The following is a 26,098-nucleotide window of genomic DNA, read 5'->3' as shown; positions in this document are numbered from 1 at the left end:
GAGCTGTCCTTCTTCCAGCTGTCATGACCCAAACCCAAGCTCTACACAAATGAGGGAAAGGGCATGAGCCAAGGGCAGGGATCCCGTACATCCACTTCTGTCCCAGGGAGAGGAAGGGGGCTATGGGAAGAGACCCTGCTTGGGTTCAGCCTGTGGCTTTACTGCCTGCCCTGGGAGTATGTGCACCCTTGGGACCTCCGCCTAGATCTCAGTGACACCACTGGGGGAACCAGCGGCTCCTGCACACACATGGGGTCCCACTCTTGGCCCCTCATCCTGTCAACACCCTCCTCCTATAACCTTCCATGGATCCCCATGTTTGTTAGGCAAAGTCCTACAGGTTGCCTCCAGACCTGTCCCCTCCCCCAGGCTTTTCTCTCACCATGCTCTGCTCTGCTCAGTGGCTCAATGCACCCACATGGGGCCACCCTGGCAACCTCCAAGCAATTAGGGCTGCACACCTGGTGCCTGCCAGCCTGCCCTTGCTCAGCGCCTCCACCCAGACCAAGAAGTGTTCATCCAGCCCAGCCCCTTCCAGAAGCCACTCCCAGCTCCCACAGGAGTCCCTAGCTCGGGCCATGCTGGAGGCATGGAGGGGGCTGAGCAGCAGGGTGGCACTCACCTCCCAGGAGGCTATAGACCACGCTGATGTCAGGGCACAGGAACTGCATGGGCAGCAGGCGGAACTGGTGGAAGGTGCCGGAAGGCTTGTTCTCCCGGATGCGGAAGGCAAGGTCAGTGTCCGGGAAGCACAGCTGGCGGGGTGTGATCGAGCCGCAGGCCGGGAAGGAGGAGTTCATGCAGGAGAAGTAGACGTGGGCACAGCTGGGCCACTGGCACTCGGCCTCACGCACAGACACGGGCGACAGGAACACCTGGAGGAAGATGGTGAGCAGGGGGAAGCCACCATCTGCAGAGAGAGAGAGAGAGGAGGAGTAGGCCACACGTGCCGGGGGTGCAGAGTGGGTCAGCCACAGGGCTCTGCCGCCTCCCAGCTCCAGCTGTGCTCATGGTACCAGTGCCCCTAATGTCTGCCTCTCTGGTCATTCAGGTCTTAGCTCGAGTGCCTCTGCTCAAGGAAGGGCCCAAGGGGGTTGGGTGCAGCACTGCCCAGTATGTGGGGCTCAGCAGCTGCCCTTGCCACCCTGCCCCCATGGACGCACCTGGCACCCAGGGATGGGAGCTGGCTGTCCCATGGGGTGGGTTTCTCCATCTGCCTTTCCCTCACCTCTGCTTTTCTCTCACTAGCCTGGCCGTGAGCTGCGTCAATCCCCCAATAGTGTGACTTGTTCTGGCATGGCCCAGCCTCTGTGTGGCTTCTCTCATGGCTGGACCTGGGCCATTCTCCAAGCACAGAGGGCTCAGGCAGGCAGACAGCAAGTTCCACTCCAGCTGATCCCATGTGCTGGGGGGACGCAGGAGGAAGAGCCACAGACTAAGCAGGTGTGCACCCACCTTCTCTGGGCAGCCAGTGATCTGGCACGCATATAAGCATGGGTTCAAGTCTCTGCTGTTCTACTTCCTGCTTATGTCCTGGGAAAGCACCGGAGGATGGTGCAGGCCCTTGGGCCCCTGACACCCACTGTGGGAGTCCCAGAAGGAACGCCTGGGATTGGCCCAGCTCCAGCCTTTGTTGCCATTTGGGGAGCGAATCAGTGGATAGAAGATCTCTCCCTGTCTGTATCTCCTTCTCTCTGAGACTCTTCTGCTCAAACACAAAGAGCTTTGGCTCTTTCCAGAACCTCAAGGCTTTTCCCAGGCAGCTCCACTGGAGTCATGAAGAAGCCACCTGGGTCTGGGATGCAGGACTGGGGATGGGTGGGGAAGAGGTGCTCCCTTACTGCGCCTGCTCAGCTTCTCCCAGGAGCTGTAGTCCAGGCTCCGGTTGAGGTAGAGGAGACCAGTGTCCTCCTGGATGCGGATCCAGTCATTCCTGTGCAGCCGGGTACGGTGGACTCCATACAGATACTGGCCCAGGCGGAAGCTGGCCACCTCCCCAGGCATGTCCCGCAAAGCATGCACGTAGAGCAGGGGTGTGCCGGCCGGCTGGTCCACATAGAGCTTCTCCCAGTAGGCATCCCGTGAGAAGTAGAGGCCTAGGGGGGCTGTGGGAAAACAGGGCATGCAATGACGGCTGCCTTGGGGGTGCCAGGAGAAAACACACGCCTTTACCGTCCTCAGCTCAGGAGGCAATGTCTGACCTCCGGTCCCGGAACTGCGCACACCAGCCCTCACGGAGCTAACACAGGGAAGAACGGGGCGGTGGGTGTGGGGTGGGAGGAGGGGGCAGGTGGCAGAAACATGGGCAACATCCGGGGAGTTGAACTAGCACTGTAGCACAGAAGCTTAGATCTCTGTCTGTGGTGCTGGCATCCCATATGAACGCCAGTTTGTGTCCTGGCTGCTCCGCTTGCCATGCAACTCCCCGCTAATGTGCCTGGCAAAGTACTGGAACATGGCTAAAGTGCTTGAGACCCTGCACCCACATGGGTGATCCAGAAGTCCCTGGCTCTTGCCTTCAGGTCAGTTCAGCTCTGGCTGTTGCTGCAATTTGGGGAGTGAACCAATTGCTGCCTCTTCTCTTTCTGTACATCTTTCTTTTCAATTAAAAAAAAAACTTTTTAAAAACTTATTTTTATCGGAAGGGCAGATTTCTACAGAGACGGAGAGAGAGAAATCTTTCATCTGCCGGTTCACTCCCCCAAGTGACCGCAAAGGCCATCGCTGAGCCAATCCAACACCAGGAGCCAGGGGATTCTTTCGGGTCTCCCCATGACGATGCAGGGTCCCAAGGCTTTGGGCCGTCCTCGACTGCTTTCCCAGGCCACAAGCAGGGAGCTGGATGGGAACTGGAGTAGCTGGGACACGAACTGGTGCTCATATGAGATGTCAGTGCTTGAAGGTGAAGGATTAGCCAGTTGAGCCATTGTGCTGAACCATTTAATAAATCAATCTTTAAAAGTTTTTTCTTAAACAGAAAAAGAAAATTGAAAAAACAAACAAAACAAGGCAATAGCAAAATAAACACCAACAACAAAGCACAAGGAATTGGACAAGCTCTGGAATCTCACCAGACAGGGACTGTGACCTAGCTAGAACTCAGGTGCCGAGAAAGTCAAACACAGCCCCACATAGTCCACCCAACACAGCTACCGCATGACTTGAGAAACCCACGGGGTGGGATCCTGAGAGACCCTCTACACCACCCTCCGTGGATGGGTTGGAGTGGATGAGCCAGCACGGGGTGAAGGAGTACAGGTGTACCTGGAGCCCCGGGCAGTCAACGCAGGTACCGCCTGTGCACAACCTGGCCTGCTGGGGCCTAAGACACTACACCAAGATCAAGAGGCCACTAGCCAATGAGTAGACCCCACATCCTCACGGATCAGAGCAGAGGGGGCAAGTTCCGAGGGTTGTGCCGCACCCATCGCCACCAAGGTGCAGCCCACATCGCTGCTTTTTAACTTATGCAAGTTTTGCCGCCCACCAATGGCTCCTGGCAGAAGCATACAAAGCCCCCAAGCCGGCCAAGAAGGCAGGATGCCAGCCTCAGCTGTGGCAGGCTGAGCTGGCTGTGCTACCAGGGTGACTACTGCTTCTGTAGCAAAAAAATATTTCAACTGCAAGCTTTAAAAAAAAAAAATGTTTTGAGCCTGTGTGTTCTGATGGGAGTGTAGAATAGAACAACTACAATGAAACAAAAGGACAGTGGTTTCTAAAAATTAAAAATACACGCCTCCCGGCGAACCAGCAACCCAACTCTGCTTTATACCCTTGAGAGTGGAGAAAGCAGCTAAATTCATGACAGCGTTGTCATCCACACATCAGCCACAGGGCGGCAGCAGCAAGCAGAAGGTGGTTCCAGCGACAAGGCGATCCTAGACTTCAGATCGAGGGCTGTACTGGGAGGACACCACGCTTTCAGCATCCTGACCCCAGAGCCAGGATGATGCCCGACGCCCCCGTCAGGGGCTGGTCTAGGGAGAAAGGGGAGTGGGAAAGTTCTAGAACGGTGGTGGTGATGGCGGCAGTGGCTGTACTGGATGCCTCTGAGCCTTACACTTCTGGAGCTAACAGCACCAATTTGCATCAGGTGGCTTTTCCCTTTATAAAACACAGGTATGCTGGCTAAGCCTCTCCTGGTGATACTGGCATCCAAACAAACACCAGTTCAAGTTCTGGCTGCTTCACTTTGGACCCAGGTCTCTGTTAGCACACCTGGGAAAGCGGCAGAGGATAGTTCGAGTTCTCAGGCCCTCGCACCCCCACGGGAGACCCAGAAGAGGCTCCTGGCTCCTGGCTTTGGCCTGGTTCAGCACTGGCCGTTATAGCTATTTGGGGAATGAACCAGCGGATGGAAGAGGTCTTTCTCTTTTTTACCTTTCTCTCCCTCTTTCTCTCTGTTTTTCAAATAAACAAAAACTTTTAAAAAACGGTTATGAATTGCCAAAGGGATGAATAGCACACAGGTAAAAATGCTTAAAATCAACCTGTGAATGCATTCTAGAATGCATGAACCATACCAGCACGCACGAGAGCTCCATGCACAAGGTGTGGCTGACTTAGGCTATCTCTGTCTCAGCCTCTGTCCCCTCCTCCTGGCGTCTGTGGTTCCCAGATGCCACAGCCGCCTGCTGCCTGGGTTCCCCGGACTTGTATGTCAGGTGGGTCATAACCAATCAGAATGCCCGGGCTCCAAGCACGTGAGGCTTTCCAGGGACCATCTCCAAGACAAGCAGGGATAGAACGGCAGGGAAAGAGGCTGCCCCCAGTGAGTGCAAGGGGCCACATTGGACCACGGGCGAAGTCCCTCCCAATAAGCGGTACCTGCGGGGACCTAGAAGTGCTCCATCTCATGGTGGGGAGGGGGCGGTAGCAGAAGAGGCAGGGCCAGGCTGCGGCCTCATCCCAGCACTATCCTGTGGGCACATGGCCTTTGGTCTGGAGCAGCTGTGCTGGGGGTAGGAGGAGCCGCACCGGGACATTCTACGGAGCAGAACGAAGGCCAGGCCACCTGTCCATCCCTGCCCCACCTCACTGTGGACACCACAGGCAGGGGCTGCCCGGCAGAGCTGAATGCACCTGCCTACCCCACCAGCCTGGCAGGAATAGCCCCCGTAGCAGTCCTCAGCACTCAACTCTTTGGGATTCCACTGGTGACCCTGGAGGGGGCAGGAGGGCAGCCTCTCGCTGCTCCCTGGCACAGCGCCATTGGCTTCAGCTCTTCTGCATCAGGCCCCACAGACAGGCACCCTTCCTGGAGTTGCCCCTGCACTTCAGCCTCCCAGTCTAGGGTCCCCTGGTGGGCGTCTCCACCTGCAGGTGGCTGGCTCCAACCCCGCCTTGCAGAAGTCAGAATTCAGCAGGGCTTCTGGCGTGCCCCATCCAGTGCCGACCACAGGACACTGCCTCTGTCTCCCATCATGGACCTCACGTGAGACCCTGGGAGGGTGAGAAACTCGCTTGCAGCGGCTTCCCAAGGTGGTGGTGACCCCAGGCAGCCCAGGGGCAAGACAGCATGCCAGCCACGCCAGGCCTCAGCCAGCCTGATCAGCCTCTGTGCACCGTGCACCTGGGTTGTCAAGGCTACCAGCTGCAACCACTGCACCCCTGTGGGATGTTTGCCATCACAGGTGTGTGTGTGTGTGTGTGTGTGTGTGTGTGTGTGTCCTCACTCTTACAGCCTGACAAGCCGACAACTGAGCCTAGGTCACTGGAGCGGAAGTGGCTCTGCCAGCTCTCTGTCTCGGGGAGACAGGCCAAGGTCCTGGGCTTCTCAAGAAACGGCAGCTGTCCCTTGTGGGAAGGTTCCAGGGAGTGGGGGAGGTGCTGTGCCCAGTGCACCCACATGCCACAGCAGGTCCAGGGCAGTCTCTCACAGCTGCCTCCACTGTGGGCCCTCTGACTCACATACACACCCCTTCAGGGTGCAGAAGCAGAAAAGGGGCCCAGCTGTGCTCCCCTGAGACCCTCATGGCCTGTCCTGTGTCCCTGCAGAGCTGGGTTCTGCAGTGGGGGGCCCCCTTGCTGCAGCCAAGAGGGATTTGCTTGTTGTGCGGTGACCGTGAACAGGAACAGATGCAGATGTATTCAAAAGGCCTGCCAGGTGGTCCTGCTGCCACAGGCACTTTCAGATGGGAAAACACATGGTCCTGGGGGGTTGGTTATGGAGGAGGTGGGTGCAGCGCCAGCCCTGGGGTACACGCAGAGGGTTTTCCCCCACCTGTGTGACGTCACCAATCCAGAACAAAGATCTGCATAACACATGGCCCTCCATAGTGAGTGAAGGCAGAGAGCCGCGAAGGGTTGACCAGGATGGCAGTAGAGCCCCTCTGGCTTTTGCTGGGTCTCTTGCTGCTGCTGGTGGTCAGAGGAGGTCCTGCTGGCCCAGGCAGGTGTGTGCAAGCCACTCAGAGCCACCCCTCTGATCTGGTGTGTGTTGTTATAAACCTCCCTGCGGGCTCACACCTCAGCATGCTCCATGCTCCATGTCCCAGACGGGAATCCTGAGGCTGGGAGACCAAGGAAGCATTTCCAAAGCCGAGAAGCTACACACGCCTTCGGAAAGGTTGGCAAAGGTGGGGGTGAGGCAAAGGGTGGGGTGACTGCCCCTTGAGGACCCCACCGGGACCTTTAATTTCTTGCCAGATGCTGCTGTGGCAACAGAACCACCCTTCCTCCATCTGGGTCCCACCAGGCTGAGCCTGCCTTGCATGCCCTCCTGCAACTCTGCAGAGCCTAGGTGGTCCCTCACTGCCCACAGCACACTCTAGAGGGAACCCAAGCTGCTGTTCACATTCATCAGGGGGGCCTATGAACCCTCACAGCCCATGCGTGTCATGCAGTGGGTGCGCAGGTGCATGGGGAAAGGAGCTGCAGGTGCATTTGTCCAAAACCCCAGCAGAGGCAACCCTGCCCTAGCTCCACCTCCTTGGGGACGGAGGTTCCAGGTCATCACTGTGCTTGCCAAGGCTTCCCCTGTTGCCTGTGGCTGGGGATCTCCTTCTAACTTGGTTTTGTAGCCTGGCCAATACCCTCTGCAACCTGGCTCACAAGTCGGACACATTCCTGTGTGGCTGCAGATGGAAGCAGTCCTGACCCTTCCCCGACACATGCGTGTGTATGTGCACAAGTACACACGCGCCCTGGGCACCCTGTCCACATGTGTGTGCACGCTCCCCAGGCTGACGCTGGGCTCTGGGCACCCTCCTTTGCAAATAGAACACTGTGGATGATGAAGAATGTGCAGGGTGAGAGGCGGCAACTCGCTCCTGCTGTGGGCTCAGCCTGCTAGGCCAGGCTATGGCTTGCGTTTCCTGATGGGCCCTGGCCTGACACACACGCCTCACACTCTTCCTGGTTTTCTCACAGTCCCAACACCATGCATTCCATTGCACCTGCCATTACACCTGACCCACAAGCAGGTGTCTGTTCTCCCAAGTACAGTCAGGCCTCCATGTACCCCGGGCTCCAAGCCTTAAACTTCAACCAGCATAGAAACACTGGAGGAACGAAATGTATCTTCACAAGACTTTCACCTTGCCAGAGTGCACTAAATGATACAGTCTAACCATTCAGTGTTTACATTGTTACTAGTGACTGCAGGTACCCTCGACGGTGGTCAAGAGCCTGCATCCCATGCTGGAACCAGGCTCTGTGCCTTCCCTCCAGCTTCCCGTTGATGCTTGGTGTCCCATGGGACACTTCTACGGCTTGGGTTCTTGGCTCCCAGCTCTGGCCCTTCCAGAGGAGCGGCTGCTGTGGGCATCGGGGGCATGGGTCAGTGCCACAGGTTCTGTCGGCCTCTCCAAATCTTAAAAAAAAAAAAACACAAGAAAAACAGAAAGAAACAAGTGAAGTCTATAGGAGGATGTGTGTAGGGCCTGTGCAGTGACTGCTCCACTTCCACAAGGGACTCGCTGGCCTGGGCCACGTGCTGGGGGTCTTGGAGCCAGTGTCCCCACAGATCCAAGGAAACCTGGATCCTCTCACACTCTTGTACAGTTGCAGCCATGGCTTAGGGGCCACCAGCTCAAGTCCAAGCTGCTCCACTAACCTGGGAGAGCTGAAGAAGATGGCCCCCACCAACCACGTGGGAGATCTGGAAGAAGCTCCTGGATCCTGGCTCCAGTCTGGAGCAGCCCTGGCTGCTGTGGCCATTTGAGGAGTGAGTGAGTGGGTGGGTGGAAGACCTCTCACATCTCTCTTGCTGTAACTCTGCCTTTGACATAAACAAGTACATCTTTCAAAAACCAAAAACAAGAACCATGCAAACTCACTGCTGTATATTTGCTGGTGATCACACACACACACTTTATACCCTCAGAGCATACAGAGGCACTCAGCCAGCCCTACCCCATTCTGTGGCCCAGACCCAGTGGGGTCCATGGCAGGGGCCCGCTCCCCTCTCCAAGGGCCTTGGCTGCCCTGCAGAGCCACATGCAGCCCAGGGTTCCCGGACCTTGTCACTGTTTTTCTGCAGGGAGTTGTGCTGTCCCCCCATCACAAGCACACACTGCTACTGCTATCTGACCTCTTGTGTAACGCCACGAGGCACCTGGTGACCCGTTACTGAGACCCACCTGGGACCCTGAGCACTGAAACGCTCCCCTGCATTGGGGAGGAAATGCAGGGCTCCAGGAAAAGTGGGGGCATGTGGAGAGAACGGAGAGTTGCAGTGTGTACAGCAGTGCCGCGTCTGCAGAGGGTGTACCCTCCATCACTCCAGGCACTGCCCCCCGCCAGGACCATGACGAGGGACAGACCATGCAGATGACAGTTTTATGACGAGCCAGCAGAATCCCCTTAACAGACAATTTCCTAACGCAATCATCTTCCCCGTCCCCTGGGAGTGGGAACCAGACCCCAGCAGCCAGTTCCTCTCCAGGCACACTCCCTGCAGGCCAGCTGTCCCTGTGGGGGATCCTGGCAGCCCAGGGCTGGGCAGTGTGGTGGAGGATGGGACATTCACAAACCCAGAGCAGTTACAACATAGCTGCCACATCCCAGGCAGGATGTGAAGTGGAGTAGCTGGGACACGAACTGGCACCTACATGCAACCCCAGCACATGCAAAGTAAGGAACCCAGCTACTAGGTTACTGTGCTGGGCCCTTGATTAACTTATTTTTTGAGATTAATTTAGAAAGACATACTTACAGAGAGAGGGGTAAGACAGAAATTTTCTATTTACTGGTTGACTCTACAGACCAACCAGTACTGAGCCAGGCTGAAGCCAGCAGCCAGGAGCCAGGAGCTCCTTCTGAGTCTCCCACACAGACGGCAGATGCCCAAATACTTGGGTCATCCTCTTCTGCTTTCCCAAGTGCATCAACAGAGAGCTGAATCAGAAGTGGAGCAGCTGAGACTCGAACCGGGCACCCAGATGGAATAGCAGTGTACAGAGCTACATGCAAACAAGATCAGTTCCTTGGTGGAACAATAAAAGGAAGAGTTTCTTTGAAAATGTACACCATCTTGGGGGGAGGGTGCAAGGGGAAATCTCTGAGCCTATGAAACTGTGACATGAACGATATATATTTTTAAATTTTTTATTTATATTGTTGACAATCTTTACATAGTTAGTTACGGCAAAAAGGTTCAGGGGCTATAGGGAAGTGGGTAAGACTATTATGTCCATGTTGTTTCCTTCTTGTATCTGAGGTAAAGGGGGATATTGAGGGAGAAGCCCCACCCAGTTTCCCACCCTCCCCAAGTCCCGGATGTGGGGCATGCTATGAGATTCTTGCTCAAGTGGTTTTAATAGTTCACCAGTTATGAATCTCTGCCATTTTCGCCACTCCCAGCTCGGTGAGGTTGTTGAAGAATCCACTGATTGACATAGTCCATCATAGAGTCTTCATTTGCCCAGTATTTCGCTGCCAACATATAGCTGAGGTGGTTGATTGACTTGTTCTTTCTTTTGTCTTTTCTTGGTTAGGGTTCTGAGTCCAGCAGTTCGATTGGGGAGATCCCCACAGAAACTTTGAGGTATTCCCAGACCAGATTCTTGTATGTTCCAGCAAGCACAGGGCCCGGCACAGTCCATCTCCACGATCAGCTGGTGGTTTCAATTGCTGGGTTGGTTCTGGTTTCAGTCCCGACTTGCACTGGAACCAATGGGTGTTGCAGTCCAGCCTGGTTCTACCCAGCACATACTCGGCCCTCACATCAACCAGTGGGAGCTGCAGCCTAGTCGGAGTGACCCACAATAACCCCCACCAGGCCCGCCCCCTACCCTGGTTTGCCAGTATGTGTAGCAGACTAGTCCAGTCTGTCCCACATCCCATTTGGCTCTCGTACTTGTCAATGGTATTAAAGCTTAGTTCCATCTAACCAGCTCAACTATCCAGCCCTCATGGATGTTGTTGAGTGCCTCTCTGTCTAGCCACCCCAGCCCACATCCTAGTTGACATGAACGATATTTACAAAAATATATAGGGCTGGGCCTGGTGTGGTGGCCTAGTCGTTAAAGTCCTAGCCTTGAACGCACCGGGATCCCATATGGGCGCCGGTTCTAATCCTGGCAGCTCCACTTCCCATCCAGCTCCCTGCTTGTGGCCTGGGAAAGCAGTCGAGGACAGCCCAAAGCCTTGGGACCCTGCACCCACGTGGGAGACCCAGAGGGGGCTCATGGTTCCTGGCTTCGGATTGGATCAGCTCTGGCTGTTGCGGTCACTTAGGGGAGTAAATCAGTGGACGGAAAATCTTTCCACTCTGTCTCTCCTCCTCTCTGTATATCTGACTTTCCAATAAAAATAAATAGATCTACAAAAAAGAGACAAAAGTATCTCGCTTCTCCCCAAAAGTTGCCTTTGAAAGCCAAAATGCCAATTCCTCTGAGCTTCTAGTTTTTTTCCACAAGAATAGCAACGAATAGGCAGTTAGGTCTCCTTTAGAACGTGGAAAAAGACATTTTCTCTTTGTTTTTTTTTTTTTTTAAAGATTTATTTATTTTCATTACAAAGTCAGATATACAGAGAGGAGAGACAGAGAGGAAGATCTTCCGTCCAATGATTCACTCCCCAAGTGAGCCGCAACGGGCCGGTGCGCGCCGATCCGAAGCCAGGAACCAGGAACCAGGAACCTCTTCCGGGTCTCCCACACAGGTGCAGGGTCCCAAAGCTTTGGGCCGTCCTCAACTGCTTTCCCAGGCCACAAGCAGGGAGCTGGGTGGGAAGTGGAGCTGCCGGGATTAGAACTGGCACCCACATGGGATCCCGGGGCTTTCAAGGCGAGGACTTTAGCTGCTAGGCCACGCCGCCAGGCCCCATCTTTCTCTTTGTAACTCTTTCAAATAAATAAGCCTTAGAGAAAAGAAAAAGAACAATGTGGAAAGAGGGGCTGACGTAATGGCTCAACTGGTTAATCCTCCACCTGTAAGCACCACTGTATGAATGCCGGTTCTTGTCCCTCTGCTCTGCTTCCCGTCCCTGCTTGTGGCCTGGGAGAGCAGTAGAGATGACCTGAAGCCTTGGGACCCTGCGCCCGTGTGGGAGACCTGGAAGAGGCTCCTGGCTCCTGGCTCTGGATCGGCTTCACTGTGGCTATTTGTGGAGGGAACCGGCAGATGGGTGACCTTTCTGTGTCTCCTCCTTTCAGGAAAATCTACATTGCAATAATTTTTTTTTTAAATGTGGAAAAAGGAAGCATCTTGAAGATGGTGTAAAGTGCTTGTGTCTCCTCTAGGTTTCCAGTTTTATCACAGGAAATGAAGAAGGCAACGAGCACACCCTCAAATCTTTTGGCTCATTAGCAGAATGGAAAGAAGGAGTTACCAATCCCACCATTCTGATGGCTTTGTTTTGAGCGAGCTGGAAAAAGGACTCCCAGCCCACTCCAAGCTCCCTCCCTGACGCCGCAGAGTGGCCAGGGCCAGCAGGAGAAGCGTTTTGGCTCCTGCAGCAGCCGCTGCCTATAGGATAAACATTGCCCCCTGAGGGCCTCGGGTAGCTCCCCTCAACTCCTACCCCGCATTCTCCTTCCAGCTACATCTGCCAGCCCACTCCCTCTGAGCCGAGAACCAGTGGACCACCAGCAAACAAACACAGAAATGGTTTCAAGAACAGAGGTGTGGCAGTGCTGGTAGACATCGGAAATGGTCAGAACACAGTCTGCCAGAGGTCACTCAGGTATGGCACCAGCTTCAGGGTGCTGTCAGTGCAAAGCAGCACATTGGGGAGCCTCGTCTGCCTCATCCCTTGCCTCCCAGAGCAGTCTTTAGGGCTCACTCACGGGTGCAGCCAAGCCACAAAGGGCCTGGGACACAACGGTCCACCTGCAGCTCAGCGAATGGTCTGCAGAGGAGCATGGCCAGCGGGTGGCTGCTGCAACAGTGGGTGCCCCGGTGGGGTCACCCGCAGGCAGCTAGCTGGCTGAGCCTCCTGTGAGTCCCACCCAGCTAGGGGGCCTCTGTGAGGGAGCTCTCCCCTCACGGTGCCTGGGGAGAGCTCCATAGAAGATACCACCTTTGGAGGAGTGTGCACTGCCAGGTCCTGGGATCTGGGGAGTCTTTTCAATTGTGGTCAAATTCACAAGGTGAAGCTGACCACCCTGGTCGGGTTCCAGGGTGCAGATGGGAGGCACCATGTGAACTCAAGAGTGCCATGCAACCATCAGCGCCACCCATCCAAGAATGCCTCTGGTTAAGCAGAAAACTGTGCACCCACCAAGCAGCACTGTCCTCCCTCCTGCAGACTGCCACTCCACTTCCTGTCGCTGTCCACCAGGGGCTCCAGGGGATATTAGCCTGCCATGCCATGCACCGGCCCTCACGAGCACTTTTAGCTGTGGCATGGTCCGACTCGGGTTTGTGCTATTGATATCTGATGGGGGTTGAGTGAAGGGACCGGTTTTAGAAGCCTGGAAGCAGCAGGAAGTTCTTGGCACCCCTCTGCCACCTGCCGGTCACTGACAAGCCCACAGCTCCCACGCCCAGGGCAAATGAAGCGGCTGCTAGTCCCTGGGACAAGGGCACGCAGACCTGGAGAGAAAGCCTCTGCCCCTCTGGGTCCCTGAGCCTGGCAGCAACAGGTGCCTGGGGCTCACAGGAAGGCTGTAGCTGTCAATGCTTTAAATCCAAAGAAATAAATAGAACAGCAAAGAGCACATAATGATAAAGTAGACCGTGGCATGCCTGTGCTACGTCTACATGGTTAGAAACCACAGAACTCCCTTTGCACAGGGGAAGGACCAGGGCTCATGCTGTGGCCCTGGCTTGAATTCTTGGGGCAGAGACAAACTCCCAGGAGGATGGGGCTCAGGCCAGAGTGCACGACCTCAGTCCGAGGGGCACCAAGAAGGCAGAACTCAGATTCTGGCCACTCACTCATCCTGACACACAGCCGTGTCCGTTCCTTCTCCTTATAGAGTCAGAGTTACAAAGAGAGACAAGACAGGTAGGCAGAGAGAGAGAGAGAGCGTGAGAGAGGGAGAGAGAGAGATCGTCCATCCATTGCTTCACTCTCCAAAAGGTTACAACAGCCAGGACTATGCCAGTCTAAAGCCAGGAGCTGGGAGCTTCATCTGGGCCCCCATGTGTGTGGAGGGGCTCAGGCTATCCAGGTTCATTAGTAAGGAGCTGACCTGGAAGTGGAGCAGCCAGAGGCTCTATGCAGTACATCACAGCTATGCTCTGCCCGAAGCCGCTATGTGCTCAGCCACCGACCCAGGCTTTCCATTTTCAATTCCCCTTACAACGGGCCAAGGTGCTACTGCTAGGGGTCCCACAGGCGGCCACTGAGCATTACTGTGTGACAATGCAAAGCCCCAGCCCCAGCCCGACCTCTCTCTGTTTTATCTGCAGGGGCAGCTCACACGGTCCCTTACCCTGGAGGCCCTGTCTGTGGCAGCTGCCCCACACACCAACTCCCAACTGTGTTTCTGGGTCCTCCAATCCCCGCCCTCCCCAGTCTGCACTCCTAGCCCTATGCTCTGAGTTTCTGCACTTGCTCAACCCAGCCTGGTCCAGGGCACCTGGAAGTACCATCCTCCTGGCTTCTCCACCTGCCATTGTAGGCAAGTGCACGCCCCCGGCAGACCCGGGCACCAAGTCCCAACCTCACTGGCTGGTCTTGTTTTCTCCGACTTGCAGAGTTGAGCTGAAAGTTGCAGAGTACCTTGCAAACAGGCAGGCACCCTACACACAGCAGCACAGGCCTTACCTCCTCCCTCCTCATCACAACCTCAAGGACAAGGCTCAGAGACCGGCTCAGGCCCTCTGCAGTGTGAGGGGCGGTGGCTCTGGGCTGAAGGCCTGCTGGGGGCCTCCTGAAGGATGCGGCATGGCCACCCAGCTCAGCCCTGGCACCCTGGACAGCGCCCATGGGAAGGACCAGTGTCTGCTCCCATGCTGCCCAGGGACCCAGGGAGAGGTGACAGAGGAGCAATCCCCAGTGTACCCTTGAGCCAGGGCAGTTTCTGAGCCAGGCAGACATACTCTCGGCTACCCAGCCAGGCTCCAGACGGGGGCATTTGGCGACCAAGGAAACCGAGCTGGACAGGCCCTTCCCCTGAAGACTGGAGACTCTCACAACCTCCCCACCTGCTACCCAGCTCCTGGTGTCACCTGCCTGAGGGGTGTGTAGGCCGTGCGGCAGGCCTGGAAGGTGGAAAGTCACAGGGCCTGTGTCACACACCTGCCTGCTGAGCCGACACCCACCCTATCTGACCCTCACCGGCAGTGTAGGGGTCCTCATATCCAGCACCCTCAAGACTCTTAACTTCTCTGCTGTGTGTGTCTCTTGCATGCAGAGGCAGTCAAAGCTGGCCTGTGGGGGGGGGGGCAGTGAGCACCAGAGGTTGCCTGGACGGGGGCAGTGCCCACCTATGCACATGGCATGTGTCTATGAAGGGAGAGCCGCACCTGCCATGTGGAGTGCCCAGGCAGCTCTAAGGGGGTGGAGCGCTCCTCCTGCCTTGCAGGTCCTGAGCACTGCTGGCCCCAGCATCAGTTGTTCTGGCCCAGCTGACATCTGCTCCTGAAACTGTCCACTCTGAACAAACTCCTGACCGGGAAACAAGAGAGCCAGAGCAGGGTGTGCCAGGGTGGGTGGGCAGCAGTGGCCCAGGAAATGACATCCAGCTGTGATGGAGGAGGCAGGCCAGGGTCAGCACGGCTGGGCCTGGACAGCAGAGGACAGGGAAGCCAGATGGACCTGGATGTCCAGCCCTGTAGTGCCAAGAGGTCATGACTTGGAGAAGCAGGGGAAGGGGCAGGGTGGGCCAGCTCGCTGAGTGTCTGGGGCAGGGCAGGGGAAGGGGTACATCTGTGTTCCACGTCTCGGGCTTCCCCCATGTCCCTGGAGACTCAGCTCCTCAGCCATCCCACTAAGTTCTCAGAGCTGTGACTCGCAGCTAGCAAAGGTACTCCACCGTCATCCCAATCAGCATCACAGCCACCCCTTCTTACCACCTTCCAATCACAACATCACCTCCACACCTGCACTTCCCCAATCACCTCCACCATCACGTCACCTCCATATTACCTCCACCACCTCGCCATCACTTGCAACATCGCTAAGCCAGCATCAGCACCACCATGACCTCTGCAGTTAGCACTGCCTCCTGTCATGCTGAGGTGAATTGCAGCTGTGTTAGACTTGGCTGGCCTGTCTGGCACACAGCAGGTGTGTGCAGGGAGGAAGGACCTGGGGCAGGCTGGCAGCCTTACATGGCGGGGATAGTGACCTGGATTCAGGGCTCTGGCCTCAACTTTACTCAGCAGAGGTCGCCTTCAAGGAAAGCCTGACAGCTTGTCTCGGTCCCAAGGCCCTGAGCGTGAGCTTCTGCCTGGAAAACCATCAGGCAAACAGGAGGCTCAGTGTACACACTTGGTGTCCAATAAAGGCACAATGAGGGTACTACTCACCACCAGGCGGTACAGTCTCAGTCCTAGATTTCACACTCCTTTCTCTTCCAAGTCTGTCAGCAGTGCTTGGCGGGCACTGCCATGGCACTGCTGTGGCCACACTGAGGTGCTGGGCACAGGCTTCAACCAGGAGCACACAAGCAGTTTTAGGTTTCCAAACCTGAGCTGGGATGTTCCAATACCCAAGGACTCTTGCATAGCACGCGGAGCCCTCAGCCCGTCTGCTCCGGCCTCGCCATCCAGCGCAGCCCTCTAGAGGCCCCACCCACATCATCCCTCCAGCCCGAACCTCATGCCCAGAGCGCTGCAGCAACTCCCCAGACGCCCGTCCTACTGGGCCCCCAGCCAGCAGGGCGGTTGGCAGCCTACAAGGGCAGCTGGATGGAGGAGAACTGAGAATGACAGCCCAGGGCCCGGGAGGCACAGCCATGCTTGGATGCCCAGGAACTCCCTCCCAGCTGGGGAAGGCCTCACTCTCCCCACTCAGCACTGGATAGCGGAGGTCCGGACTTCACAGTCATCTCTACCCAGGCCCAGGACAGGGTAGGAAGTTCCAGCCATCATCACACAGTCCGTGCTGGGGAGAGAAAGGGGCTGTGGGCTCATGAGAGAGAGAGGTCAATGGCCAGGCAGCATCAGAGGGGCCAGACCCAGTCTGCTGCCCCCAGGGGGCCACCACCCATACTTCCCACAGCTGCCCCGCCAGCTGAAGCAGCCAGGCCGGCATGACGGATGCTCCCCAAAGAAACGCGACTGCCCAGCTGCTGCAGAGTTAATCACCAGCCTTGCTCTGTGGTAGTTCCTTCCTGCTTCTAGGCAAAGGAAACTGCCAATTAGGTTACAATTAATTTCTTTCCTAGGGCAAGGCCTGGCTGCAGAAGGATCGCCACCCAAGTGGCCTGCCGATGACCCGGCACTGTGGGTCACCAGGCCCCTCATCTCCAAGGTCTGCTGCTTCAAGGTCCCGGCCACTGGCATTGTGCGCACTAGCCCCAGCTCAGGGTGGGGGTCAGGTGACAAGGGTCAAGACATCACCCGCTGTGATCCCACAGGCCTGGGTGCCCAGCACACACCAGGGCTCAGCCTGTCCTTGTGCTGTTGATTCACACACATCCCTACCCCCAATCCACATTGACCCTAAGATGCAAAGCTGACAGAGCACTCTGCCCACTTCCACCCCAATCCTCACTCCAGGTTCGCTGTATGGTGGCCATGCACACATGTGCGTGAGGACCAGGGCACCCAGGCGGGGGACCTGTGCTGTGCGTCCACCTGCTGGCAGCCCCAGGCCATAAATGACCTGCTAAGAACCACCCCAGAGCCTTCCCACCAACCGGCTCCTTAACATCTCAGCAAAATGTGTCTGCAGGTAGAAGGGCTGCTATTCATATGTGCAGATGGGGCCTGTCTCCCCACTTGTGAAAGGAGCCAGCTGTACCCGATGCTAAGCCAAGGCTCGTCCTCCCAGTTCCAGTTCTGAACCCTCCAGTGTGCCACTCTCACCACGACAATCACTCAGCCAGGGTCTGAGAGGCAGGGTGGGGTGTGGGCATTGCATGGAGGCAATCAGGGCAGGCTCTGGTCTCCGTGGCCCCTCAAGGGAGAGGGATCAGGGGCTGGGACAGGATTGGGACTGCAAGCCTCCTGTTCCTAAGCCTGTGATGATCTCAGGAGGCATGACAGTGCCACCAAGGGGCAGATCCAAGTTCTTGACCCCTCGGGGTGGCCAGGCTCAGGACTCCACTTCCGGCTCTGCCCTCATAGTTGCAGGGTGCCTGCTGCAGGGGACCCACTCTGCGAGCAGACCTGCTGGGACCCACCAAAGCACCAGGGAGCCCAGTGCCGCTTCTGCGCATGGCTGTCCCAGGGGACAGGGCTCTGGGGCATGACATCACACAGCCCCCATTAGGGTAATCAACTTAGGCGGATCTGCTGGTTATTTTTAGAGTCTGAGCCAGAGAGGGCAGCCTGGGGTCCCCTTGTGGCGGAGCTGAACAGGGTGTGGGGGGTCGCTACTTCCGGGCACCTTCCCTCCAGGAGCATGGGGCGGGGCTCCTGGGTGCCAGCTGTGACCCCATGGCCTGGCTCGGGGCATATGAGCTGGATGTGGCCTTGCCTCGGAGCTCAGGCACATTGTGGTGACTCAGTGCCCACATGGAGACCTCAGAGGAGCTATGGACGCCTCGCCAGGGATTGGAGGCCCAGGCACCAACGGAGATGCAGGACAGAGCTGGTCCCTGGCCACACGTGGTGAAGGCACAGCAGCAGTGAGCAGAATGACAGGGCCGGCCTCCAAGCCGCAGCAGGGGCGGAGGACTGGAGATGGCTCCAGAGGCAGGCAGTCGCTGCAAGCATCCCAGCTGGTACCCACTAGGAAGTTCAGGATTAAAAACAAACAGCACCAGCACAGCCCATTCACCTGCCACTCGCAACACGAGCATGCCATATGTGCACTGGGTTGAGTCCTGGTTGTTCCACTTCCTTTCCAGCTCTCTGCTAATGCACCTTCAAAAGAAATGGAAGACGACCCAAGTGTTTGGGTCCCTGCACCCATGTGGGAATCCCAATTGGGAATCCCCAGCTCCCTATCATGGCCATTTGAGGAGTGAACCAATGGATGGAAGCTCTCTCTCTCCCCAGGATATGTTGCCTTCTAAGTCAATCTAAAGAAGGAAATCAGAACATACCAAGTGCTGGGGAGATGTGGGTAAATTGTAGTCTCTGTCCTGCAGTTAATGGGAAAGTAAACGATTCAATCAATGTGGGAAAGGGTTGGGGCAGTTCCTCAGGAAGGCAAAAATAATTATCTAGCAATTTCGCTCCTCCCAACACCCAACAGAGCAGCAAATAATCAGGAAAACAGATACTTGTACCCAGGGCTCATGCAACATTGTTCCTAACAGTCCAAAGGTAGAAAACAAGCAGAATAACATGTGGCACTCAAAAGAAAGGCAGACCAATCACATACCCCAGCCTTAATGAAACTTGACAGCCCTATAACAGAAGCCAGACAAGGCGGCACCTTCCGGTGAAGTCTCCAGGAAAGACACAGGAATCAGTGGCTAGAAACATGGAGGGCTGTGTCATGGGTGCAGGGTTTCCCCTTTGCAGGTCGTGGGATGAGGTGATGAGCTAACTGCTGTCAAGTGCCCACTGATCATTTTGAAAATGTTTAATGCCACGCAAATTTTACCTTGCTTTTTAAAAGAGTAAGTTGTGATAACCTCTCTTGCCTGGCCCCTCTTCCTGCAACCCCCAGCTCCTGCCACGCTGGCCTGGTACAGCAGGGTTGAGGATCCCATCCTCCCTCTGCAGTGAGATTCCATGGTGGGGCTTCAACTGGTAGAACTTAGGAAACCCGGGTCAAGGTGATATAGACAGGGAGGTGGCATTAGCAAAGGGCAGTCCCTCTCTGCGCAGGGCTCTAACCTCCCTTCTCATGTGCTCGCCAACCCTGCTCCATGCATGTCTCACTAACCTCCACCCACCTGCGTAGCAGAAAACAGACGCCAGGTGAAAACCTCCGGTGTGGCTACAGACTGGTCCCAGCGGTGACCTTCAGCCAATGATAAAATTACCATGGCCAACATTCCTATTCCCATCTTTCCACCAGATGTCATGACATAGCCAAGATGTTCCCCCTCCAAATGCGACCGTATTCAAGGCCCTCCCCACTCCACACCCTCTTCAGCCAATTGAGCTCCGCCCTCTCCAGATTGCCCATCAAGCCCGACCTCCGACGCCACCCTGTGAATGGTCCATCAAGCCCGGACCTGACTCCAGCCTGTCTCCAGATGGCTCTGAACCCTGAGCCATCTCAGCCGCTCCTCTCCCCAGCTTCCCACACACCTTCCCGTGTGCTCTGAATTCATCCTTATTCCTCTGCTCACCTCTGCCTACCATGTCTGTTTCTTGAACTGCTTCTTGCCACACAGAGGAAAGAAATGGACCAGGTGCAGCCAAGGGCTAGGGCTACAGGCTCTGCCACCTTGGGCACACAGCTGGGTACTTGGGTATGGAACGGAAGTCACCTGAGCCTCAAGGGTGAAGCCCCAAGATGGGGAGACACCTGAGGAACCGCCAGGTGAGCCTCCTGCAGTGGTGACCTGCAGCTGACCACCTGTGCTGGGCCACAAATCCAGGCAAAGCATTCATCACTGATGCAAGTGAGCTCTGCTTCCATGGAGAGGTGCCTGTGCCCAAGGCAGATCCCTGGGTGCCCAGGATGCCCACAGATGACATGGAGGGTTGGGCAGGGACAGCCAGGCAGCCAGGGAAAGGACCGGTGGGGGTGTGGTCTGGGACCTGTCACAGCTCTCCTCCATCTTGGCTTGCTTCAGGAAGAGTTAGACAAGTGAACTCAGTAACCCCCTGAATCTGTGCAGCCTCAGCCAGCCTAGTCCCCACTCTCACTCCTGGCCCCAAGCGCCACCTTCTCCAGAATCTTCCAGGTCATTGCTTCCATTTTACCCAACTGTTCGGAAACGCAAAGACAACAGCTTCCGGCAATCAGAAGCACCAGGGCTACCGCAAACAGCTTGATGGCCGTGGTCCTGTCTACCCTCCTCCCACCCATATGCTGCTCCAGGCCCACACAGCCCATCAGGCACACCCCAGATCCCTGGGCTCCAACAGAACCCTAACACTGAGGAACCTAGGCTTGGGGTGCAAGCTGTGGGGACGGGGAGCGGGGGCAGGGGCCACGGGCATCTCCCCTGAGCAGAGGCCCCTGCCCCGCCGGTTAGCACTGGTGCTGAGAAGGAAGGCCGGCATCTGCCTGGCTCACCAGGCAGGCGCACACCTGTTCAGGTGCCCAGGTGACCTTGCTGCAGGGATGCCAAGGCTGCTGTAGTGCCTCCTGTGAGACAAAAGCAAACAAAGGTGTTTGTTCACGGCTGACCACCTGCTCACTTCCAGGGCCCAGGTGGTGCCCAAGCAGCAAGGTCTTGGGGCATCCTCCCACCCTGTAGCCAGGCTCAGGGGAAGTGCCCGCCCAGCCAGACTGCTCCCTGTCACCTCACTCAGCTCAGGGGTCTGCTGATGTCCCAGCTTCTGCAAGCGAAGTCCCCTTAATCACTCAGCTGTCAAACCAAAGCACATCCTTGTGACTGGCCTGGCCCTGGGGTGCAGGGGAACCTGGAGCCCTGATTTGGAGGCTGCCCTGCCCTCGAAGGCCCTCTCAGGAGATTGTAACCTTGGCCCCTGCTAGGTGCTCCCTGGGGCAGGAGAGTGTAGGTGGATGCCATGGAGGCCTGTCATCCTTCTAGGACACCCAAGCTGCCCCACCGGGGCTGAGGCACAACCACCCCGAGGACACAAAGGCTGGCCCTGCCAGACTCCAACAGATGCACCCCAGTGCGCTATGCTGCCTGCCCCAGAGGGAAGCCACCACCCAGCTTCCCTGAGTACTCACCTCTGTAAGCAGACAGCTTAGGTGGGAGGAGAAGGGCAGAGGGGAGGATCCTTCTGCTGTTTCCTGGCTCTGCCTAATTCCTGATCAAGCCTTGTTACTTTATGTCACATAGCAAAAGCAACTTCAGAAGTGAGAGAAGGAGGAAGAGGAAGTGGGGAGCTACACAGCAGGAGATGGAGAAGGGGCCTGAGGACAGTGGGAGGGTGGGAGGGTCCCCCCTGACCCCAGGTCAAGGAGTTGCTAAGGTGCGAGGGACACAGTGGTTGATGGGGCGGCGGGTGGGGGGGGGGCAGGAATGAGGACAGGGCTACTTCATCTCTGTACTCAGCTGGCCCTGTCCCCCCCGCCCCCCGCCCGCAGACACTGGCTTTCTCTGACCCAGCATCCCTTACATGCCAACTCCAGCCAGTTTCCTGCTGAGAAATCAGCTGAGATTCGGGCTGAGGGGGCTTCTGCATCTGAGCACTGTGCCACGTTGTCACTACAGGGGAGGTGGGTGATCCACAGCGTGGGGGCAGGCTCAGCGCCACCCCTTTTCCTCTGCCAGGCCACGAGGATTTCAGTCTCCACATTGTAAAATGGGACCCACCACAAGCTCCAGGGTGGGCTTATGAGGATACAAGGGGCTAGCACATGGGGGCTGAAGCCAGGACCAGTCACACCGTGAGCCCCCCATCCCCCGCCGCCACTGCCACATCGTCCCCAGCCACCCAGCACAAGGGGACCCTGAGGGGAAAGGTCCCCCAGGGTGACAGGAGGCAACAGTTTCCAGGGAGGGGGCCCTCCCTCCCCCCCTTAGCAACCCAGCCTCTATTTTAGCAGATTCCATATTTTTTAATTAGTTTTTCCCCTCCCCTGGCTAAAAGGCCATTAGCGCCCCATTAGGTGAATGCATCCCATTTTTGTCACGCCACCAAGGAAACAGTGATTTACTTAGCCAGTCCCTAAAGCAATTCTGCAGAATAAAGGCAATTGAGCGAATGGGCTCCATAAACTTTGCCATTTGTTCTCCACCACAGGGCCTACTTTCAGGAGCCCACCAACCAGCTGGGTCTGCAGGCAGCCTTGGGCGCACAAAGCAGACCCAAGGTAAGCCTGGTAAGGCAGGAGAAGAAGTCTCCCGCCCACATGCGGCCCAAGAGAAAGGAAGAAGCAGGTGGTTCTGGTCTTCTGGCACAGCAGGTGCCAGAGGCAGAGGGGGACCAAGAGGGCACTGCCCAGCCAAGGCACCTGCAGAACTTGTGGGTTCCCTTGGGGAACAAGGGGACAGATCCCTCCTTGTAAGTAGAGCTGTCCAAATGCTGGGCCTCAGCCAGGCAACAGGGACAAGGGTCCTGGTGGCAACCAGCCAAAGGCCACAGTCTCCTTGGAGAGGTGCCAGGATGGAGGCTGCCCAGCTCTGTCCATCCTGGGGCCCTGTACCATGTGTAGGAAAGGTGAGGGGCCAGGGTTGGGGAGACTGAGTGGGATACGCCAGGAGGGCCTGATCTCTGGGTGCACCTGCGTGAGGGTGGGGTGAGAAGCAGCCAGATCATGCTGCGAGGAGTACACGGGTGACCACAAGCCTGGTGAACCCATTTCCAGGAGCAAGGGCCCAGCGTGAGCTGGCACTCCTGGAGACCCATCCTCTCCCATGGAACCGGCCCAGTGACCACTGAATCCACCAGAGGGAGCCCGAGGCTGGAATGCTCCCCCTCCGGGGTGGTAGGGCAAGGGCTGGGCTGGTGGGCCAGGTGGGTTGGATGGCTGTTGCTGATTCAGAGCTGCCCCAGGACTGGATAAAGACCTCCCAGAGGGTGTGACCACTGTCCCACTCTTACTGACACCAACCAAGGTTTTGTGGTCAAACTAGGGATCAGACGGCGAGGGTGAGCCTGCTCACTGGATTGGGGAAGCTGTAGCCAGCAGCTCAGGGCCGAGTACTGAAAGCAACCTGCACTCTTACAGGGTGCCTGCTGCCTGCATCCTGGGGTCCCCGCGGTATGCACTCCCCCACAACTGCCATCAGCTGTGGACGGGCATAGGGAAGATCTCTGGAGATGGCCCAGCACTTGACCACATGCCCACAACTACAAAGTCGCAACCCTGGAATCCTGAAAGCAACAGAAAATCCAGCCTCTAGCAAGAGTCCAGCAAAGGATAAGGGTCCCCATCCCAGGGCCCCTCCGCTTACAATTCGCTGGGCACTGCTGGCCGTTTCCCTTGCTGGGTAGAGTAGTGGGATGCACACACACCAAGCCTGCTTGGCGTAGGCCTATGAGCCCAGATTCTGTAGCACCTGCAGGATACAGGCAAGGTGACCAGCGACTTCCCTGCTCCAAAACGGTTCGCAGACGGAATGCCCATCGTAAGGGGTGGGGAGAGGGAGTCCGGGCTCCTCCCTCACTCCCACTCCCCAAGCGAGGGAGGCTCGCAGCCTCAGAACCACTCCTGGCTCGTTGTTCGCTCCCTCCAAGGAGGGGACCAAGTTGAGCACCGGTTTGTGGGGACGCTGAAACGCGCGCACTTGAGGATTTTAAACATCTCACAGCCACGGGCTTCACTCGGCCAGGGGTGGGGTGGAGTGGGGTGGGGTGGTGGTCATTCCCGGCGAGGCCGCACCTAACAGCGGGACCCGTGAGCGAACGACTTAGCTAAGGATCGAAGCGCCTCACCCCACCCCAAGCGGAGCCAAGGCGCCCCGAGTCGCCCAGGTCCCCGGAAAGGCAGGACTCGCGGCCAATGGATGGGACTCGGACGGAGCACGGCAGGCCCTCGCGGGGGCGGAGGGGCGAGTGGAGGAAGAGAAGCCACCCCAACAAACGAAGCTTTGGAGCTTTTGGATAGCATCGAACATTAAAAAAAAAAAAAAAAAAGCACCGGGGAAAAGCACCTTTTGGGATAGCGCCCCACGCGCCGGGAAGACAAGCCCTAAAGTGCAACGCGAAAAGGAAAGCGGGACGCAACGGGCTCCCGCACCAACCACAACTCCTCGCGCAAGCCGAGGGGGGTCGGGGCTCAGGGGCCCCAGGGATTCCCTGACCTGTCCCGGGTGAGGCTGCGGTTTCTGATGCCCACCCAGCCGGTCTCCCAGCCCCGCGCCCAACCTCTGCCCCGCGACCCACCCAAGCAGCCGAGGCCCGCAGTGCGCTGCCTGCGGCCCGCCGCGGCCACCCCTCTCTCAGCCCAGGCCCGCGGCCCCGCAACCCCGCAGCCGCCCGTGCATAGGAAAGGCGTTGCCGCGCGCATCCAACCCCGCCACTCCGCTCGCTGTTCTAACTTCGTCCCGACAGCTCGCACGACTCACCTTCGCCGAGCAGCGGCAGCAGCAGCAACCACAGTCGCAGTCGCAATTCCGCGGCGCCGGACGTCGCCTTGGCCATCGCCCGTGCGCACCGGTGCCACGGCTGGAGGGTTGGCTCGGGCCAGCAGCGGGGTGCGGTGAGGTGCGGGGCTCAGCCGGGCCGCCCCATGCCCGGCCAGGACGCGGCGGCGGACACTGCGGGCGCGGTGCGTCCGGGCGCCGACTCCGGCGCACTCTCCTCTCTGGAGCGCCGGGCTCGGGTCGCGGGACTGAGGCTTAGGCGGGCGCAGGCTGTGCGGAAAGAGCGGGCAGGGGCGGGGTGGCGCGGGGGCGGGCCCAGGGGCGGGGCGGGCGGGGCCGGGGTACCGGCTCCCGCCTCGCGGGTGCGGACCGTGCGGGAGCTAGGTGCGGGACGTGCCAGGCGGGGCACGCACTGGGCGGGCTGGCAACCGGGGTTGGCGCACCTCGGCACTGGCCCCTGTGCTCACGCCTGTGATCTCTGCGTTTCGCCCTTTACAGCGGTCCGGAGCGGCCGGCAGGGAAGCCACGCCGGTTAGCCGGGTCTGGCCGACCGGCTGGGAAAATGACCGCACAGGCCCTAAGAGCTGGTGAGCGCCGCGCCTCCGGGCTCCGGGAGCATCCTCCGCCATTTCTCAGCGGGGAAGGCGCGGCGGGAGCGCGGCCGCCGCTGGGTCCAGCGGGGCTGGCTAGGCTTGTGGCTCATGCAGGCCCCTGTGGTGCACAGGCAACGGATCCCCTAAGTCTCGTTTGTGTTCCGCAGGACGGGGCCACTCGGTGGGACCTGGCTCGGGGTTCGGTTTTCTAAGGACGCAGGAGCTGGTGGCTAACCGGGTGCCCCTTTCCCCTTCCCACATGGGACATGCGGCGGCCTGCGTGGGACAGCCAGTGGCAGGCAGGACCAGAGAGCCCCCCAGATGACGCTTGAAATCATAGCCACACCCTAAAAGTGGGACCTTAATGGGGGGCTCGGCTCTGGGCCTCCGTGGGGTCCCCTCAACCCCTTTTGAGGTCCTGCCAGTAACTGGGCGCGGTAGGTCGGCAGAGTGGGAGTCCCCCGCGGTGTGCGGGGTGCCCCCTGGACCTGCTGCTCCTGTTCTCCGCTGTGCGCGGAGCTCCGCCCTCTCGCCTGGCTGAGCTCAGAGCTGAACAAGCGACCTCCACATCGCTCTGCAGATATGAAGTCAAAGTGAAGTCAGGAGGAGGAGCTGCCAAGACAGAGGCTGCTTTGGGGCTGGGCCAAACCCAGCTGTCAAGAGCCAGCCTGCTAATGGGTGGGTGGCCAGGCCCTCCTGGGTGAGTGGGTGAGGGGCCTGCCAACCTCCGAGAGCCACCCTGTGGATGCCAAACTCTGCTTTGCCTGGGGGCCCTTAAGGAAGCTAGAGCTGGCCGTGGGACTGCCCTTGGATGCCCATGTCCATGGTGCCAGCTGCACAGCAGGCCTGTGCCACCAAGGGGAGCAGAGTCGGAAGGGAGAGGCCTATGTGGCTCTCTCCTGAGAGAATGCAGAGAGACGAG

At 57.8% G+C, this 26,098-nt stretch overlaps 1 protein-coding gene across 1 annotated transcript in view; it reads right to left on the bottom strand.

Moving 5' to 3' along the window:
- The window catches only part of RET (ret proto-oncogene), a 45,016-nt gene extending 20,173 nt beyond the window's left edge, over window positions 1-24,843 (bottom strand). The window contains exons 1-3 of the mRNA XM_058671560.1: window positions 24,566-24,843; window positions 1,842-2,105; window positions 623-910 (exon numbers count right to left, since the gene is read on the bottom strand). Coding sequence (XP_058527543.1) covers window positions 623-910; window positions 1,842-2,105; window positions 24,566-24,641 — 628 coding nt within the window. The 5' untranslated portion in view covers window positions 24,642-24,843. The remainder of the gene's footprint in view (window positions 1-622; window positions 911-1,841; window positions 2,106-24,565) is intronic.
- Window positions 24,844-26,098: the final 1,255 nt, after the last annotated feature.

The sequence above is a fragment of the Ochotona princeps genome, chromosome 13 (assembly GCF_030435755.1).
Source record: "Ochotona princeps isolate mOchPri1 chromosome 13, mOchPri1.hap1, whole genome shotgun sequence".
Classification (NCBI taxonomy): domain Eukaryota; kingdom Metazoa; phylum Chordata; class Mammalia; order Lagomorpha; family Ochotonidae; genus Ochotona; species Ochotona princeps.
This window is presented reverse-complemented; position numbering and strand designations above follow the sequence as displayed.